General features: G+C 38.6%; 1 protein-coding gene across 3 annotated transcripts in view; it reads left to right on the top strand.

Moving 5' to 3' along the window:
- The window catches only part of LOC150109948 (zeta-crystallin-like), a 162,211-nt gene extending 144,671 nt beyond the window's left edge, over window positions 1-17,540 (top strand). For 2 of the 3 annotated variants that reach the window (XM_090397366.1, XM_090397357.1), the window contains exon 8: window positions 17,259-17,540. In XM_090397366.1, coding sequence (XP_090253492.1) covers window positions 17,259-17,429 — 171 coding nt within the window. In that variant the 3' untranslated portion in view covers window positions 17,430-17,540. The remainder of the gene's footprint in view (window positions 1-17,258) is intronic. The other variant, XR_016548769.1, reaches the window with a different exon arrangement.
- The last annotated feature ends 1,179 nt before the right edge of the window (window positions 17,541-18,719 follow it).

Below are 18,719 nucleotides of genomic sequence, written 5' to 3'. Positions count from 1 at the left end.
TTTAAATGTTTCTATCATATCCCTCTTCTCAGTCTGTCAACCAACCTCTGGAATCCACAAGCTCTCAATCTATCAATGTAGGGAGTATTTTTTACATCACTCTCCTCTGAATCCTCTCCACAACCTCCTCATCTCCAAGGAATCCAAGTGACCATACTTGAGCACAGTAATCCAAATGTGGAAGTATCAATGCCTTATAAAGGCGAATAATAACCTCTTTATCTCTGGATGTTAGTGTGTGTTCCTCAATAACCAAGTAATCCTATGTGCAATCTTGGACACCTTAGCAATGTGTTCCCCTGAACTTCATCTCCCTATCCACCAACACCCCCAAGTCGTTGGCCTCATCAGTCTCTTGGAGTACCGTTCCATCAATGTAGTACACAGCTGGTAATCTTTTAATCCCAAAATGCATAACTTTACATTTTTCCACATTGAACTGACATCCATTACCTTTTGCCCATTTTGCCAGCTTATTTAAATCATCCTGAAACTCTCAACATCCGCTTGATTTTTTATTGCACTACCCAACTTTACATCATCAGCAAACAACTGAATATCTCCCTTTAAGCCATTTCCTATATCATTTATGTACAAATTAAACAATAACGACCCAGGCACAGAGACCTGAGGCACACCACTGGTCACCTGACTCGTCTTGGACTCTGCTCCTCCATACACCACTTTCTGGTATCTCTCCCTGAGCCATTCTCTTATCCATATCACCAGTTTAGTATCCATCCCCATCTGCTCCAATTTGCACAACAGTATTACTTAGGATACTGTCTTAGAGATTTTGCCTTAGCAAAATCCAGAAGTACCACTGTGTAGCCATTTCCTCTGTCCAACTCAGATGTCATTTTATTATACAAAGTTAATAAATTGCTAAGGCAGGATCGACCTTTAACAAAACCATGTTGGCCCCTATAGAGTATCATATCCTGATCCACCCATTCTTGAATTTTGTCTTTAACCAACTTTTCCAATACCTTTTCCACCACTCCAGAGATGGTGATTGGCCTGTAATTAACTACCACAGTTTTAGAGCCACCTTTATGCAAAGGAACTACTTTGCCTTCCTTCAACTCCCTAGGGACCATACCAGAGTTCAAACTTAAGTAACCAAGTAAGAGGTGTTGACAATTCCTTTGCACATTCATGCAACACCCGAGCTGATATTCCATCTAAACCTACAGCAGTGTTTGCATTTAAATTTTGCAATATACTAAGTACTTCTGATTTATTAACTTCAATACTCACATTAGCTATTGCTACAGGTACTGAGATATCCTCACCTGGGTGATAGACTTTTGAAAAGTGATCACTCAGTAACTCTACTATTACATCTGAATTGGTCACCTCAATACCATCAGCACCCACTGAAGTTCTCCTTCCGAAGTCATTCCTCCTTTTACTCGCCACATAGCGGAAGAACTTTTTGGGATTACCCTTGATCTCCTTGGCTAATTCTTCTCATAATCTGATTTAGCTTTTCTTACTCTGCTGGTAACCTTCCTAGCTTGAGCCTTGTACTGCTCATGGGTGTACTGATCACCTTTCTCCTCATAAATTCTCCATAACATTTTATTTTTTTGCAGATCAAGCTTGATACTACTACTACTACCATCCATTTAATGCATACCTTGTCTGTCTTCCTGACCATGAGGATACATTCTGATATTGCCTTCCTCGGATACCTGCTGATTTTATTCCATGCACTGCTAACATCTTTCCCCTTCAATAAGTTCTGCCATGGGACGGCTGTAAGCTCACTCCAAAGCTTGTTATAATTGCCTAAACTGTAGTTTCGTATATACCCTTCATAAGAGAGAAGTCCACAAATTTTGCAACCTTCCAAGTCAATACCACATGATCGCTCTCACCAATTGGAGGCAACGAGGACAACTTACTTGTGCATATGTCCTCTGAACCAATGACCAGGTCCAACACTCTCACACCACGTGTCCCTTCAGTTATGTGCTGTTTCAAGTAATTATCTCTTAGAAGATATGAATTCCATTTCCTTTTTGCCATGTGATATTTGCTCCTTCCAATTGATATCACCACAATTAAAATCCCTGCACACAATTAAAATCACTAACCCTGCACTCATTGCACTGTTTTGCTGATGCATGAATTCAATATCACTCCCTGTATCCCTCTGGCCTATAGCAGCAACCAACTGTATATTTGGTTGCTTTGGTCACTATTTCACACCAGACTGCTTCAAAATGAACTATCATTCACATGTCTATCCTCTTGATATGCTACTTTCTTTGGCTGCAACTCATCGGCTATCATCAACAGTACTCCTCTCCCCATTCTATCTTCTCTATCCTTCCTGAAAATACTGTACCCATCACATTCAATTCCAGTAACCACATCTGCTGACAGCCAAGTTTCACTATTGCCTACAACTTTTGGTGAGATTGCACTGACTAATGCCAAAACTTTTTCCCTCTTATTTCGAATGCTTCTTGCATTAGTATACAATAATTGCAGATTCTATTTAGTTCTTGTACCAGCTTTAGAACTGATATACATGTTTAGATACAATTTTGAATTATTACTACACTAACTTCATTAAGTGCCTTTTAATCTGTAATTGTTGTGCTCTGAGGATGCTGGCTTGCTTCCGACAGCTTAATAAATTATTATTGATTGTTGTTGTTGCATCAAAACCATACCTATCCTTGCATGCAGTAGCTAACAAAGCACTCAGGCTTTGGATCCATTCCACTTATTCACCACCCCTCAAATGAAAATACTTCTCACAGCCTTGCTAACCATATCCTTACTCAGTTTTCAAAAATGGCCTCTTATTCTGTCTCTCTCTAGCTAAGTGCTGAAAAACTTCCTCTGCATCAATCCTGTAAAGCCCTTTGAGTAACTTAAATGTTTGTCATATCCCTTTTCTACTATCAGCCAACCTTTGCAGCCTGCAATCTAACATCATATGAAGCATTCCACAGAAAACCCTCAATCTTGGTCACTTTCCTCCAGATTCCTCTCTGTATGAAACATCATCATGAAACAAGGTAACCAGATCTGAGAACAGTAATCCAGATATAGCCATGTCAAGGCCTTATAAAGAGAAATGATAACTTCCTTATATTTGCTTGTTAGTGATTTCTTCAATAACCCCAAAGTAATCCTGTGAGGTACTTGAACCACTTTGCAATATGCCCTCTGAACTTAATTCCTTATCCACCAACAAATCTAAATCCCTAGGCTTCATTCTGTTTCCTGGAGTACACCTCTATACATATGGTACACAGCATGACTCTTTCACCCCAAAATGAAAATGCATTATTAATGAACAACAAAGTATTTTCCTTCAAACAATTATCATCATCAAATTCCTGATATATATATCCTCAAAAGGGTGTACAGGATATAATAGTACTACATGAAAAATTACATCATTACTGACTTCCTATCTACAATTTTCCTCCATATCAGTCTGTTGCCTGGCAAGACTCCAACATCATCAGATCTTATATTTCTATCTTCTAAGGCACTTGTTTACCGTATCAGTCCGCCTATAACTTAGTCTTCCTCTGGGTCTTTTTCCTGCCAACCTGGCAGAGAACACTTGATTTGCTAATCTTTCCTCGCCCATTCTGTTTAAGTGAATATACCACCTGAGATTAGCTCTGCTAATACATTCGTTGATGCTGACAATGTCAAGTTCTTTCCTAATAGCCATCTGTTCATGCTCCTGATCTTTCTCTGGACTCTCATATCTGCGGTCTCTAGTCTTTGGTCAAGTGTTTACTTCTGACCCAGCTCTCAGATGCATAAGTTAAAATTGGTTTGAACACTGTCTTGTATACAGCTAATTTAGTGTTTTGACTAATTTCTCTCTTATTGCACATAAATTTATTCAGTTGACTTCCTGCCATACCAGCTTTGTTAATTCTGTTGTCAATTTTTATATTTAATTTACCATCTTCACTAAAAATTGTGCCTAAGTAGCTGAAATGTTTTACTTGTTCTATAGGTTCTCAATTCACAACACAGTTGATATTTTCAATGTTTCTGTCTATTTTCATTGTCTTCATCTGTTTAATGCCAACCTTCACACCATATCTATTATGACAGTTATTCACTTTTAGTCAGGGAATCTTCCAAACTTGTACCGGATTTATTTAAAAGTATAACAGTATCTGCATACTGAGATTAACATCTCCAATTTTGATATCAGGTTTAATACTACCTTCCTTCATAATGTGATCTATATAGATAATGAAATCAGAGGGTGTAATGTACATCCTTGTCTGATACCAGATTTAACATTAAACCACCTTCCTGTACTTCCTTCAATTCTAACTGCTGACTCACATCTCAAATAAAGAGTAAGTATTGCTCGATATAATGCCCCATTGACACCATATAACTGTAGTGTTTTGAATAGCTTCTCTCTTGGCACTTTGTCATATCCCTTTTCCAGATCTACAAAACTTAAGTACAGATCTTTGTTATATTCCCATGATTTCTCAACTATCTGTCATAAATGTTTGTATACAAATGCTAAAAGTATAAGAAACAAGCAGATGAAATGGCTGCATTAATTGCTTCTGTTTACCCAAAGAATGTCAGAATGAGTGAGACGTGGTTGGAAGAGGACGACATCCTGACATGAAATGATGGATGAATAAAGAGATGGAAGGGTACGATGTGTTTTGGGAGGATAGAAGGGGTAAAAAGGGAGGGGGGAATGCTGTTGATGATAGAGAAAGAGTTATGTCCATACAAGGTAGAGATGCAAGAGGGAAATAGTGCCAGTGGTTTTGAGGCAGTATGGTGTGAGATAGAGGTGAATGGAATGAAATACTTGGTTGGATGTTATAGACCAGGTAATGTGGATGGTGGTGATAACAAAATGTACAATCAAATTAGTCAAGCAAATAAGAAAAGGGTGATCATTATGGGCGTTTTTAATGAAGGCAATACAGACTGAAATGATGAGATAGCAACTGGAAGTAAAGAAAATGAGTTTCTTGAGTTTTTGAGGGATAACTACCTCAGGCAGTATGTAACAGAGGGCATTTTGATTTGGTCATTTCATCAGAGGATGTAATTATAAATGAGGTGTCAAATCATCTACCAATTGGTGACAGTGACCATGAGGTGATTACCTGGGTGGTTGCCAGCAGTGTGAAGACCTCTGTGAGATAAGGGTATATGCGGAACTACAAGGGGGGGTGATTATGAAGAGCTCACGAGACAGCTTTTGGATGTAGCATGGAATGAGGAGTTTGCTGGAAAAGAGATCAATGCAGCTTGGGGATTTTCAAAAACTATATAGTAGATGCAATGTCTAAGTGTATTCCAAGGGTGAGAAGGTTAAATAAGGTAGGTGTGAGATGGATGAATAAAGAGATTAAGCATGCAATACAGAGAAAGAGGGCATTGTAGAGGCAGCATAAGAGAAGTGGAAATAACCAATTCCATTAGGTCTACAAAGACCAGGCAAGGAGGGTGACTTGGTTGGTGAGGGTAGCTAAAGAGAGGTATGAACAGCAGTTAGCTAATGAAGTCAAAAAGAATCCTAGGGAGTTCTTTCAATATGCAAAAGAAAGAATGATTATGGAAGGATGATATTGATAGGAGAAAATGGTATAAAGACAGCTGTTGCAGAATGAGTGGTAGAGATGCTTAATGAGCAATTCATAAAGGTCTCTCAATCTTGTGAATGTGACTTCATGGAGAGATTGAGAGTAGTAGATGATTGGGGGGGGGGATTAGAGACTGACAGTAAGTGAGCAAGAGGTGTATGAGGAGTTGAGTAAACTAGATATTAATAAGGCTGTGAGACTTGATAATATATTGCCACATATTCTGAAGGAATATGCCAGGGACTTGACACTTGTCTTGACATATGTTTTTAATACGAGTCTTGCACTCGGTCAAGTCCATAAGGAGTGGAAGGAAGGCAAGATTGTGCCGCTTCATAAAGGAGGTGATCGAACTCAAGCATCAAACTATAGGCCTATGTGTGTGTCAGGTGTTTGTGGTTAAGTTGGAGAAGTTTGTGAGAACTAGGATCCAGAGTTGGGTTGACAATAATGGTATTATCTTTGATGGACAGCATGGATTTGCTAAAGGGAGGTCATGTTTTAGTAATCTACTTACTTATTTCAATAAAGTGACTGCTTCCTTAGACAGTGGAGAAGGATACATAGTAATATACTTAGATTTCGCAAAGGCTTTTGATAGAGTACCTCGTGATAAATTGATAGTCAAACTAGAGCAGATGGGGTTGGATATTAGATTAGTGCATTGGATTGGAGACTGGCTATCTGATAGGTATCAACAAGTTGTGTATGGGGTGAGCGATATCCAGGAAAAGGAAAGTCACTAGTGGGGTGCCTAGGGGGGGGGGAGTCTGTTTTGGGGCCATTACTGTTTAACTTGTATTGTATATTAACGATATAGGTGAAGATTTGGTTGGAGATATTCAGTTGCAGATGATGCAAAGTTGGGACGAACCATGAAGAGTAGTGAAGATGTGGCCTTACAAGAAGATTTGAATAAATTGAGTGATTGGGCATGGAAATGGAGATGCGAGTTCAATGTTGCAAAATGTAAGGTTTTAAAATTTGGAAAACAAAGATGGGATGCAGAATTTATGCTTGGTGAGGATCTATTGTTGGAGGTGGAAGAAATAAGAGATCTGGGGAGTGATAAGGATCTGAAATTTAGGGGACACATAGCCAGAATTGTGAAGACAACACAAAGCCTTCTGGGAATGATGCAGAGGACACTGACGTTAAGTAGGGAGAATCTTGTTCTGTTGTATAATGCTTTGATTAGGCCACACATGGACTATTGTGCCCCAGATTTAGTCACCTGGTTTTCAGAAGGATGAAGAGATGTTGGAAAGGGTCCAAAGGCAATTGACTAAGGTAGTTTCTGACCTCTGGAAAGATTGAGATGTAATTTGCAGAGTCTGGTGGACAGGAGGAAGAGGGGAGATATGATAGAGGCCCACAAGTTGGTAAGGGGTTGTTATAGGATCAATGCTGGAAACGTTCTACAGAAAATAGTGGGAGATCGGGGGAGAACCAGAGTTCATCCCTGGAAACTATAAACAGGGTGCGAGTAGGGGAGTGAGGGGCAGGTTTTTTTTCGGGCAGAGTTGTAAATGATTGGAATGCCTTGCGTGTGAGTGTGGTGTCTGCAAGGAGTTTGAATGTGTTCAAGGCACGGTATGATGAGCTGATAAAAGGACCTCCCAGATGAGTCTTTGACTCCATGAGGTCTTGGGAGGTAATAATAATAATAAAGTGAAAGCCTAATCTTGACAGCCTCCATTTGGCCTGAATAAAGCTTGTTCTTTGCCAGGCTTCTCTTCCACAATCCTTCTCAACTGTTTCTCAAGTATACTTGCATGTATCTTACCAGGAACACTGAGTAGAGAAATACCTCTGTAATTCTCACATTCAGTTTTATTTTACTTTTTATATATGTGTACTATGAGAGCTCTACTCCAATCATCTGCAATTTGTCCCTCTATCCAGTCCTTCTGAACTATGCAGTGCAGCCACTGTAAGACTTTTATACCTCCATACTTGAGCATTTCTTGTTGAATATCATCTACTCCTGCTGCCTTTCCACATTTCAGCCTTTTTGTACTTCAAGTCTATGGATATGTATTCCCGACTGCATGGCTGGTCAGTGTTTTTTTATCACTGAGCTGTCATCACTGCTTGATGCATTTAGCAATTGTTCGAAGTAATTACTCTTCTTCTTCTTCTTCTTCCTAACATGGAATATAGGCCATGTGGCCTGTTTCGGTCTCATGCCATCTCTTTCTTGGTCTTCCGATTCTTCTTTTTCCACTTATTTTGTATCTGTATAATATTTTTGGTAGTCTGCTGTTGTCCATTCGATTTAAATGTTCTAGCCATTTTTGTTTATACTGTCTTATGTAGTAATTCATTGGTTTGATTTTTAGGGATTGTAAGATTTCTTCATTTGTTTTGTGGTCCCACTTGGTATATCCAGCTGTTTTTCTGAGGAACTTCATTTCTGCTGTTTGAATTCGTTTTCCATCTTTCCTTTTCATGGTCCATGTTTCGCTTCCGTATAGTAGAGTTGGTTTTGACAAGACATTATATAGTCTGATTCTAGTGTGTTTTTGTACCAGGGATGGCTTAAATATACTATTTATTATGCCATTTACTTTGACAAAGTTTGATATTTTAGTGTCTATGTCTTTTTCTTCTTCGTATGATAGATCACATCCCAAGTATCTGAAAGTGTTTACTTGTTCTAGTATTTTATTATCTATCACTATTTTACTTCTTATTGGGTTTTCTCCTTTGAATGCTATTTTTTTTTTTTTTTTGGATATTGTCATATTATATTGCTTTGAGATATCATTTAATGATTTTAATGATCTTTGTAAGTCATCTTCTGATGTAGCTAATACTATTTGATCATCTGCAAATAGTAGTGTATCTATCTTCATTTGCGGGGTCATTTGTATACCAAATGGGTTATGCTGTTTCCAGATTGTTAATATTTCATTTATATATATAATGAAAAGCAGAGGTGAGAGGGTACATCCTTGCATTCTGAGGTGTGTTCTAATTTAACTGCTATTTTATTTCCTGTATATATTTCTTGAATAGATTGTAAAAGTGTGTTTGGTATGTTTAAATTGGTTAATATTTTAAACAATTTTTTTCGACTAATTTTGTCAAAAGCTTTTTCATAATCAATAAACGCCACATGTGTTTCTTTTTGAAATTCTCTTCTCTTTTCTATTAATAATTTTAAAATAAAAACTGGATCTATGCAGGATCGGCCTTTTCGGAAGCCATTTTGTTCTTCTAGTAATTTGTTTTCTACAATGCTGCTTAGTTTCTCTTTTAATATTCCTGCATATATTTTATATCCTATATTCAGCAGGCTAATTCCCCTATAATTATTGCAATTGTCTTTATTTCCTTTTTTATAGATTGGGATGACCAGTGCTTTTTTCCAAGAGTTATACTTCAAAGATACCTTTTTTCTCTGGTTTTCATATCAACTTTTTCATCTCTAATTCCTTTTAAAGCACTCTTTCCTCCATTTCTGAGCTTCTTCAACAACCTCCAGAATATCTTTCCACCTTCTTGATATTTATTTTCTATGTTCTTACCAAAGTCCTCCCATGACATTTGTTTAGCTAGTTTTACACAGTGTTTAGCTTTCTTTCATTTGTCTCTGTATTCTCAAGGAGCACAAGCTGACTGATTTGAAGTTTAGGGGGCACATCACAAAAATGGCTAAATCAGCTCGTCAAATCACTTGGTTGATGAAAAATACTTTAACAAGCAGAGACAAACAGGTTATTGTTCCTGTGTATCGAGCCTTGATAAGACCCCATCTAGACTACTGTGCCCAGATATGGGCACCAGGATTTCTTATGAATGGGAGGACGTGGAGAGGATCCAGAGACAAGTGACCAAGATGATAGCAGGTCTATGGAATGAACCTTATGAGAACAGGTTGAAGATTTGTGGGTTGCACAAATTGGTTGATAGGCAGGAAATGGATGATATGATTGAGACATTGAAATTACTGAAGGGTTTCTATAAGATTAATTCTGAAGACTTTTGAGAGTAGGACTGGTGGTGGGAAGACTAGGGGCCATACATGGAAGCTGGGCAAGAGTGTAGTTTGCAGGGGTGTTAGAGCTAGGTTTTTTACTTGGAGAGTGGTTAATGAGTGGAATAAGCTGCCAGAGTTTTGGGTGCCTTGACTGTAAATGAATTCAAGGCGAAGTATGATAGATACTGTGTGAATGTCGAATAGTTGTTCTTAACATGATGTTAGGGCCTCTCTTGATGAGTCTATGGACTCCTTGGAGTTGCACATAATAATAATAATAAAACTTTCTTACATGTTATTCTTTTCAATATGAAATTCAATTTTATCTTGCTCAAGATGAAATGGTGATCACTTCCAATTTCAAATCCTCTGTACACTCTGGTGTCCTGCACTAGGGAGAGAACATCACTATCAACAATAACATAGTCAATGAGACTTTTCTTATTCCTTGTGTCTTTTCTCCGTGTGAATTTGTGCACAGTTTTATGTTGAAACATTCTGTTAGTAATAACCAGTCCATGTCCTGAGCAGAAATCCAACGGGGGTATTTGCCATTATTATTAGCTTTGCTCTTTTCTCGAAATTTTCCCAATATATTTTTGTATGTCTGACAATCATTTCCTACTCTGCTATCCCCAACAAGGACCAACCTTTCCTCTTTCATTGTGTCAGTTGCTTTCTCTAAAGCAGTGGTTGCCAAAGTGGTCGATATCGACTCCCCCCCCCCAGGGGGCAATATACCATTGTCAGGGGTCGATATCTACCAGTTTGGCGACCACTGCTTTAGAGAAAGCAACTGACACAATGAAAGAGGAAAAGTTGGTCCTTGTTGGGGATAGCAGAGTAGGAAATGAAAGTTGGTCCTTGTTAGTGGTCGATAGAAAAATATAAGACATCATTGTACAGGTAATATTTAATTCAGTTAATTTGGATTACCTCCATCCTGAATGACAATGCAATTAAGAGTGAATCATGGGAACAGTGACATGAATAGGACCTGTAAGATGGAGCAAGGTCATGAAAATAGTTAGAGGCCAATTAAGTAGGCCAAAATGACGTATTTACCAATAAACGGATGTTTGTGGTTCCTGTCCGGCCGGCGTGGCGGGCGTGAGATTGCAACACGCGTGCAGTTCTTATTTATTTACATGTATTCGATCCCAGTCTCATTTTTGCGTATCGATATACAAGTGAGCGTTAATGTTCTAAAATTCATCAACATACATATTATAATTCAATTGTTATTCATTCACGAACTAAACTTCTCTATGTTGAAGAGTTGAGCAGGGCTGGTAGTAATACCAGCGATATTGATACCAGTAGTTTATTAATATCACTAGTAATACCAGTGATATTACTAGTGATAGTAGTAGTAACAGTAACATAATAATATATACTATATTATACATACAATAAACACTGTAACTATAAAATAAACAATCTAAAAACTCGCATAAGCATCTTTTTTTGCATGTCCCATTATAATTACATAATAGTTAAATAGAGGGGGATCGATAAAAAGTCAAGAAAATTTTGAAGGGGGTCGACGGTCAAAGAAGTTTGGCGACCCCTGCTCTAAAGCCTCAAAAAAATCCCACAATTGTACCGTTGTAGAACCTTATGTGGGACCATAGGCACAAATAACTCTCATTGTCCAGTTTCTGATTCTCATATTTGCCCACATCACTCTACTTTAGACTGCGTGCCATTCAAGAAGATTAGTGTCATATTTAGTATTGAATACTATGGCTACTCATTTTCCTTGATTGTCATTGCCTGAATATGACATTTTGGATTTATTGCTCAAAGATCTCACCAGTTTTTGCCTTTTTTGTTTAATCACCCCTATTATGTCAATCTGGTACTTATCTAATTCCTCAGCTAGCTCCATTTCTTTGCCATTCAGGCTTATGTTGATAGTACGGTGATGTGAGTTTGGATGGATTTTAGGATTTGTTCCTGTAGCTGACGTTTCGATGTTTGCCTTGATTTCCTGGCAAAAACAACGAGGGCCTTGTTTAACTGCCTGCATGAAATTCATTCATGTTGAACCATCATTTGATATTTTGGTTTAAGCCAATAAGAATACAATTTGGTCTACTAAATCCCAAATTGCCAGCCCATCTTCGTTCGTTCAGTATCCAGGTAGATACCTAACAGATTGCACTACGAGAAGGTGAGGATTGGATATTAGGTCAGAAGCCCTGATCAGTTCTCTGCATTACTTTAAAGGCTATGTGGAGATCTCCTCTCAGTTATATAGCTTTGCCCCTTAAGCACCCCCAGGAGACGCTCACAATGGTTGCCCTCAACATTTCAAAGGCATTTGATCGAGTTTAGCACAGGGTCCTACTTAACATACTGCCATCCTATGGATTTCCTTCCTCACTCTGCAACTGGATCACAAACTTTCTCGCTATCTTTCATGCTTGATGGTTTACTCCTCACAGATTTCCCCACAATGCAGGAGCACCGCAGGGTTCTGTTGGTTCACCCACTCTTTTTCTCTTGTAACAGCCTCCATAACAAAATTGGAAGAACAGTGGAATGTTGATCTGGGTTTGATTCTCATCATGAGGGGAATCTTTATGTGGACTTTTTCATTTGAAGGTGAGTTAGCCGGTCTCACGTGGAAGTAGCAGGGTTTTTTCTCCCCTTGTACAGGCAAATCAGCCTTCAGAACACGTGCAATTTACAGACAAAAAATACTGTTGTTGGTTATGATGGGTGGTAGATTGCATTGATGGTAGTAGTGTTGTAGTAGGAAAATTAAATAGTAGCAGGGAGGGTGAGGTGTATTTGGCTAAGTAGAGTGCCCTCCCACTGTGAGTCCTTGGACTTGATTACATGACATGGAGGTGTCATGTAATAATAATAAATGACCTGCTCTCACAGACTTCCAATCCTATCCATAGCTTTGTTGATGACAGTATATGTCATTTCTCCTTTTTATTCAACAAACCTTATAGTGCTCACATATTAGAATCCTGAAGATCCATCACAACGTGACCTGAACTCTGATCTCCTAGCTGTATCCCAGTGGGGCACAGACAACCTTCTAAACAGAACTCAGTCCTGTCTGATCTCTCGCAAGAAAGTGCTAGGATCCTTCCCTCTTACTTTCAGTAATACTGAGATATCCAAAACATGATCATATTTCTCTTCTTGGACTGACCTGCACCTCTGATCTTTCCTTGCAAAACCACATTTCAACTATAGCTTCTGCATCCAACAAAAAACTTGGTGTCCTTTTTTTGCACAAGACACTACTTCACAGCTACTTACTCAATGCAAAGCCCAAATCTGCCCAGTCATGAAATATTGCTCCCATATTTGGGTTGGTGCAGCAAAAATTCTCTCTAAGATTGCTCACTATCCAGAAAAGTACAGTCCAGCTAATTAACAATCTCTATCTCACATACCCACTTCAATTCCCCCCTCCCACCCTCTCACTGGCATTCATTTTCTGCCTTGTGCCTCTTATACAGATACTTTCATGGACAGTGCTCTGCTGAATTAGCCACTATTATTCCTCCCTCCTTCAAAATGAACACCTCTTTTATAGTCCATCTGAAACTCACCAACTTCACTGCCTCCTCCTTCATTCCATCTACTTCTGTCCTCTGGAACAATCTACCCCACTTTGCCTTCCCTAAAGATTACAACCCTCAGCTGTTCAAGCAAAATGTGAACAGATTCCTCTTTTCTTCTATTCCTCTTGCCTACACATGGCATTAGTGTGCTATAGGTCTTGTGGCCTTTCATGTGTGTGTGTGTGTATATATATATATATATATATATATATATATATATATATATAAAACATTCTTGCTTTTCCAATACAGGAAAAGAATCTCACCATCACTCTTGAGATGATAAGGAGTGTGTTCAACAGTCTCATCAAAGACAGTGCAATTCCTGTGCATATTTTCTTAATACATGAGCTGATATCTAATCCTTTGGCCATATTTGCAGAGATTCTGCAATATCCTAACTGCTTTTAATTCTTCAGTCTCTATTCTCACATCTCTCACTATCTTCGCTTGGATGATAGGTACAGGCATACTGATCCAGTGGCATACTCAGGATTTAATCTTAGAGGGGACCGAGCGCTCAGGATTTAACCTTTGTGGGTGGGGGGAGAGTTGAGTAGACAATTTGCGAATACACACTATGCATCGCATTATCGACCTATGACTGAGCATCTGCAGTGATCGCTAATTCATAAGTATAGAAATAGAAGACACAACACAACATAAATAAAAAAAATGAATTTTAATTAGGAAAAGATTTTTGGAAAATTTTCTAGTGTTTTTTCCTTTTTTGGGGGGTGCCCAGTCCCCTTGCCCCCCCCCCCCTCTGGGTGCACCACTGCACTGATCACTCAGTAACTCAACTCTTTGGTCTGCTTCTGTTATCTCGCTGCCATCATTACTCATTCATGTTATCCTTCGACAGTCATCCTTCCTTTGATTTCACATAGTGAAAGAACTGTTTGGGAATTTTCTTTATAAGCTTCTTAGCTAATTTCTTCTAATAATCTGATTTTGTCTTCCTTGCCATCGTGTCACCTTCTTATATACTCAGCACATTTTTTGCAGTTATTGCTTAATGATATTACTCATCCATCCAACTTCCACCTGATTTATCCTTCTGACTTTGGGTATACAGTCAGTTATTGAATCCTTCAAATATTTCTTGACCATCTCTCATGCACTGCTGTCTTCCTTCCTGTGCAGATTCTTGTTTCACTTCCTCTTAAGCTTATCATAATCGCCAGTCCTGTAGGTTCTCATATATTCTTTAATTGAATATTCCATATGTTATGGTTGGCAACCTCTCAATTGGTTATGAAGAGATCTTCTGATCTGGTGACCAGATCCAGCACACTCAACCCCCATCCCAAGTCCTATCCACCACCACATGCTGTTTCAAGTAATTATCCCATCCTAGGTGAATGCATTCCATTGGCTTTTCACTATATGATCTTTACACTATATGTTCCTGTAGTTGAAGTTCTTCCTCAGAATAACTACTTAACCTACACTCAGTTGTTCTAATTTGTTGGTGCAGATATGTTTTCCATATCATCTGTTTCACCCTGGCCTATAGTAGCAATATCAACTGTATATTTTTTCCTAATATGAAAATATATTTTGTTCTTATAATTTTTGTGTCAGTACCGTTAAAAAGTTAACATGAATATTCAAGCCAGTTCTTATCCATTTATTCATGCTTTTCCAGTACCACCACTCCTGAAATAGTGAAATTTAAGTTCAACAGCTTTGTCAGAAACAGTGATAATTTCTTTTCATGTTTTCATAATACAAGAGGTAATATCTAATCCTCTGGCTTTATTAACATATGGGTGTGCATGGTGGGTTATAAATTACAAACATGTGAACAGTGTCCTAGAGGCCATAAATACAAGGGGTATGAGAAAGATTATGAAATGGAAAATTAATGGATTATTGTGGCATAATTATAATAATAGTGAATATATTAGAAAGAAGAGAGCACTCTGAAAATGTGTAAGCAGAGATAATCAAAGATAATAGTTTCTTTTAAACAGAATGGGAGATAAAAAATTTTCAAAAGATATATTCAAATAAAAAAATGACAGGAAAAAGACAGACATATCTCTGTCTTTTTCAGTTGTTAGTACCCTTGACCATTTTGTTTAATTTGAGTCTCAGGTCTGGGTAAGTCCATAGGGGGTGGAAACAGGGGAAAATAGTTCCACTGCATAAAGGAGGTTCCAAGACTGCTGTTGCAAATTACTGACCGATCAGCATATCAGGAGGAGTCGTCAAGGTTTTGGAGAACGTAGTCAAGAGAAAAATACAGGAAGAATGGAAATGGGATACTGTGGGGACAGCATGGTTTTGTGAAGGGTAGATCATGCCTCACTAACTTGCTTACATTTTATAACACAATGACGGCTGAACTGGATAAGGGTAATGGGTATACGGTGATACTGCTGGACCTTGCTAAGGCCTTTGACAGGATACCACCTGGAATTCTAATCAGTAAACTGTAGCATATGGGTATGTATATAGGGTTGGCGAGATGGATAGGAGAGTGGTTGATGGAGAGATATCAGAGAGTAGTTTATTCAGGGGTAGAGTCCAAAAGACGACCTGTGACTAGTGGTGTGCCACAGGGTTTTGTTCTTGGACCACTACTATTTAATTTGTTCATTAACGATATAGGAAAGGATCTGAGAGGATCTGTTTATTTGTTTGCTGATGATGCAAAGTTGGGTAGAGCAATAGTGAATTCACTTGATGTCAACATTTTTCAGGATGATTTGGATAGATTGGAGGACTGGGCTAAGGAGAATGGATGTCAATTTAATGTGACAAAGTGTAAGGTTATGCATTTTGGGGTGAAAAGATTAGCAGCAGTATACCACATTGGTGGAACTGTACTCCAGGAGATTTACGAGGCCAGGGATTTGAGAGTGTTGGTGGATAGGGAGTTGGAGTTTAGGGGGCATATTGTAAAAGTGGCTAAATCAGTTCATCAAATCACTTGGTTACTGAAGAATACCTTGACGAACAGAGACAAGCAAGTTATTGTTCCTCTGTATTGAGCCTTGATAAGATCCCATCTTAACTACTGGGCACCAGGGTTTCTTCTTGATGGGGAGGAGGTGGAGAGGATCCAGAGGCGAGTGACCAAGATGATAGTATTTCTATGGAATGAGAACAGGTTGAAGATTTGTGGGTTGCAGAGATTGGTTGATAGGCAGAAAAGGGGGGGGGGGTGATATGATTGAGACATTCAAATTACTGAAGGGTTTCTATAAGATTAATTCAGAGGATATTTTTCAGAACAAGACTGGTGGTGGGAGGACTAGGGGCCATCCATGGAAACTGGGCAAGGGTGTTAGAGCTAGGTTTTTTATTTGGAGAGTGGTTAACGAGTGGAATAAGCTGCCAGAATCTTTTGTGGGTGCCATGACCGTAAATGAGTTCAAGGCAAAGTATGATAGATACTGTGTGGATGTTGAATTGACATGATGTTTAGGGCCTTCCTCGATGAGTCTAAGGACGCCTTGGAGTTGCCCGTAATAATAATATGCCCCATTATAATGGATTGCTAAAGGCAAGAAATTAGAATTCTTTCATCATCATGCTTATCAAGGATTTAGGGCCTAGCATGGCCTCTTCCGGCCTTAGAAGTCATCGTTAAGAGGACGTCCTGGTTTTCTTTTTTTTTTAATGGCTTATACTTTAAGGCTTGTTTTAGTAATATTTATGTTTTCATTCTTTGAACGTGTTCCATCCATTTATGTTTATATTTTTTAATTTTTTCTATTACTGGTTCTTGGTTTAATTCTTTTATAATTTCTTCGTTTCTTTTGTGATCAAATAGGGTATACTTTGCAGTTTTTCTCATAAACTTCATTTCTGCTGTTATTAATCTTTGTTTGTCTTTTTGTTTTATTGTCGAGATTTTGCTTCCATACATTAAGACTGGTAGGGCTAATGTATTGTATACTTTTAGTATTCTTTCAGAATTCTTTGGGCCATCATATTTGTAATGATGTATAATCAGAGAATTAATAACAGTTACGTTCATTTTATTGAACATAATCACACAACTTTATTATTATTTATTCATGGGATTAATTTTATTTAATATAGGAAGAGTGGAATGAAAGTTCATCATCTGTGTTAAATGGAATTCAGCAAGGTTGGGTGAAGCCAGTTATAGACAAGGTCTATTCTCTTGATCAGATTGCTGAAGCTCACCATGACGTTATACATTCAAAAGGAGCTAAAGGCAAACTAGTTATTGTATTGAATGGAAATTAATATTTCCAATAATGGTTAAATAATTCCAGAAAAAATAAAATAATATGTTTATGTAAAAGTTATATAAATTGCTTTTATGTCTTTTCAAATAAAAAAATGATTTAATGTCAATCTTCTTCTTCTTCAGCTTTTCCCACTTAAGTAGGCTCACTGTTTGTGCTGAGTCTCTGCAACATCCTCCTGTCTTGGGCTATAGCCACATCCAAGTTCTTCATCCTCAAGTCCTCCATCACCATCTCTTTTTTGGCCATCCGTGCTTCCTCTTCCCATGCACATCCATCTGCGTGATCTTTCTTCCTCCCTCCTCATCACATGACCAAACCATCTCAACCTTGCCTCCTGTATCTTTGCTCCTAAGTTTGTAACTTTAACCGTTCCCTTTACATAGTCATTTCTCAGACGATCCTTTCTGGTCACACTTCACATCCACCTAAACATTCTCATCTCTGCTATTTCCATCCTGCTGATGTTATTTTTCCTCAGGGCCACAGTTTCCATAGCATACGTCATAGCTGGTCTCACTACTGTCCTGTAGATTTTGCCTTTTAGATTGATCGGCATCCTCTTATCTCATATCACTCCATCCATCTCTCTCCAGTTCCTCCATGCCACTTCCTTCTCAGCCTTACCATCCTCTTTCATTGTTGAACCTAAGTATCTAAAGTCACTGACCTTCCTGATGACATTTCCTTCCAGCTTCAGATCTGTCTCCTGGCTGCCATCCACTTTGCAACACATATACTCTGTCTTACTTTTGCTCAGTCTTATACCTCTCTCTTACAGTACTTTCCTCCAACTTTCCAGTTTAGCTGCCACTTCTTCTCTTGATTCTGCACACAGCACGATGTCATCTGCATACAACATAGTCCAAGGTGCATCTTCTCTCACCTCCTCCGTCACCACCTCCATCACAATATTAAACAGGAACGGACTTAAGGCTGACCCTTGATGCAAGCCAACTGTCACTGGAAAACTTTCTGTCTCTCCCAGGCAGGTTGAAACTCATGTCTTCACATTTCTGTACATCTCCTGCACCAACCTGACATATTTCTCCAGTACCCTCTTCTCCCTGAGACACCTCCAGACTTCTTGGCACTCTATCATATGCTTTCTCCAGATCAATAAATACCAGATGTAGCTCTCATTGCTTCTCTCAAAACTTTTCCATCATCTGTCGTAACCCAAAGATAGCATCTGATGTCAATCAACCATGCATGAAGCCAAATTGCTCCTTTGCAATCTCCAACTCCTTCCTCGGTCTTCCATCAAGAACCCTCTCCAGGATTTTCA

The sequence above is a fragment of the Typopeltis vanoorti genome, chromosome 1, assembly GCF_054136105.1.
Source record: "Typopeltis vanoorti isolate ZY-2024b chromosome 1, IOZ_Tvanoo_1.0, whole genome shotgun sequence".
NCBI classification, from domain to species: domain Eukaryota; kingdom Metazoa; phylum Arthropoda; class Arachnida; order Uropygi; family Thelyphonidae; genus Typopeltis; species Typopeltis vanoorti.
The sequence above is the reverse complement of the archived record's forward strand: the minus strand, read 5'-3'. Positions and strand labels throughout refer to the sequence as shown.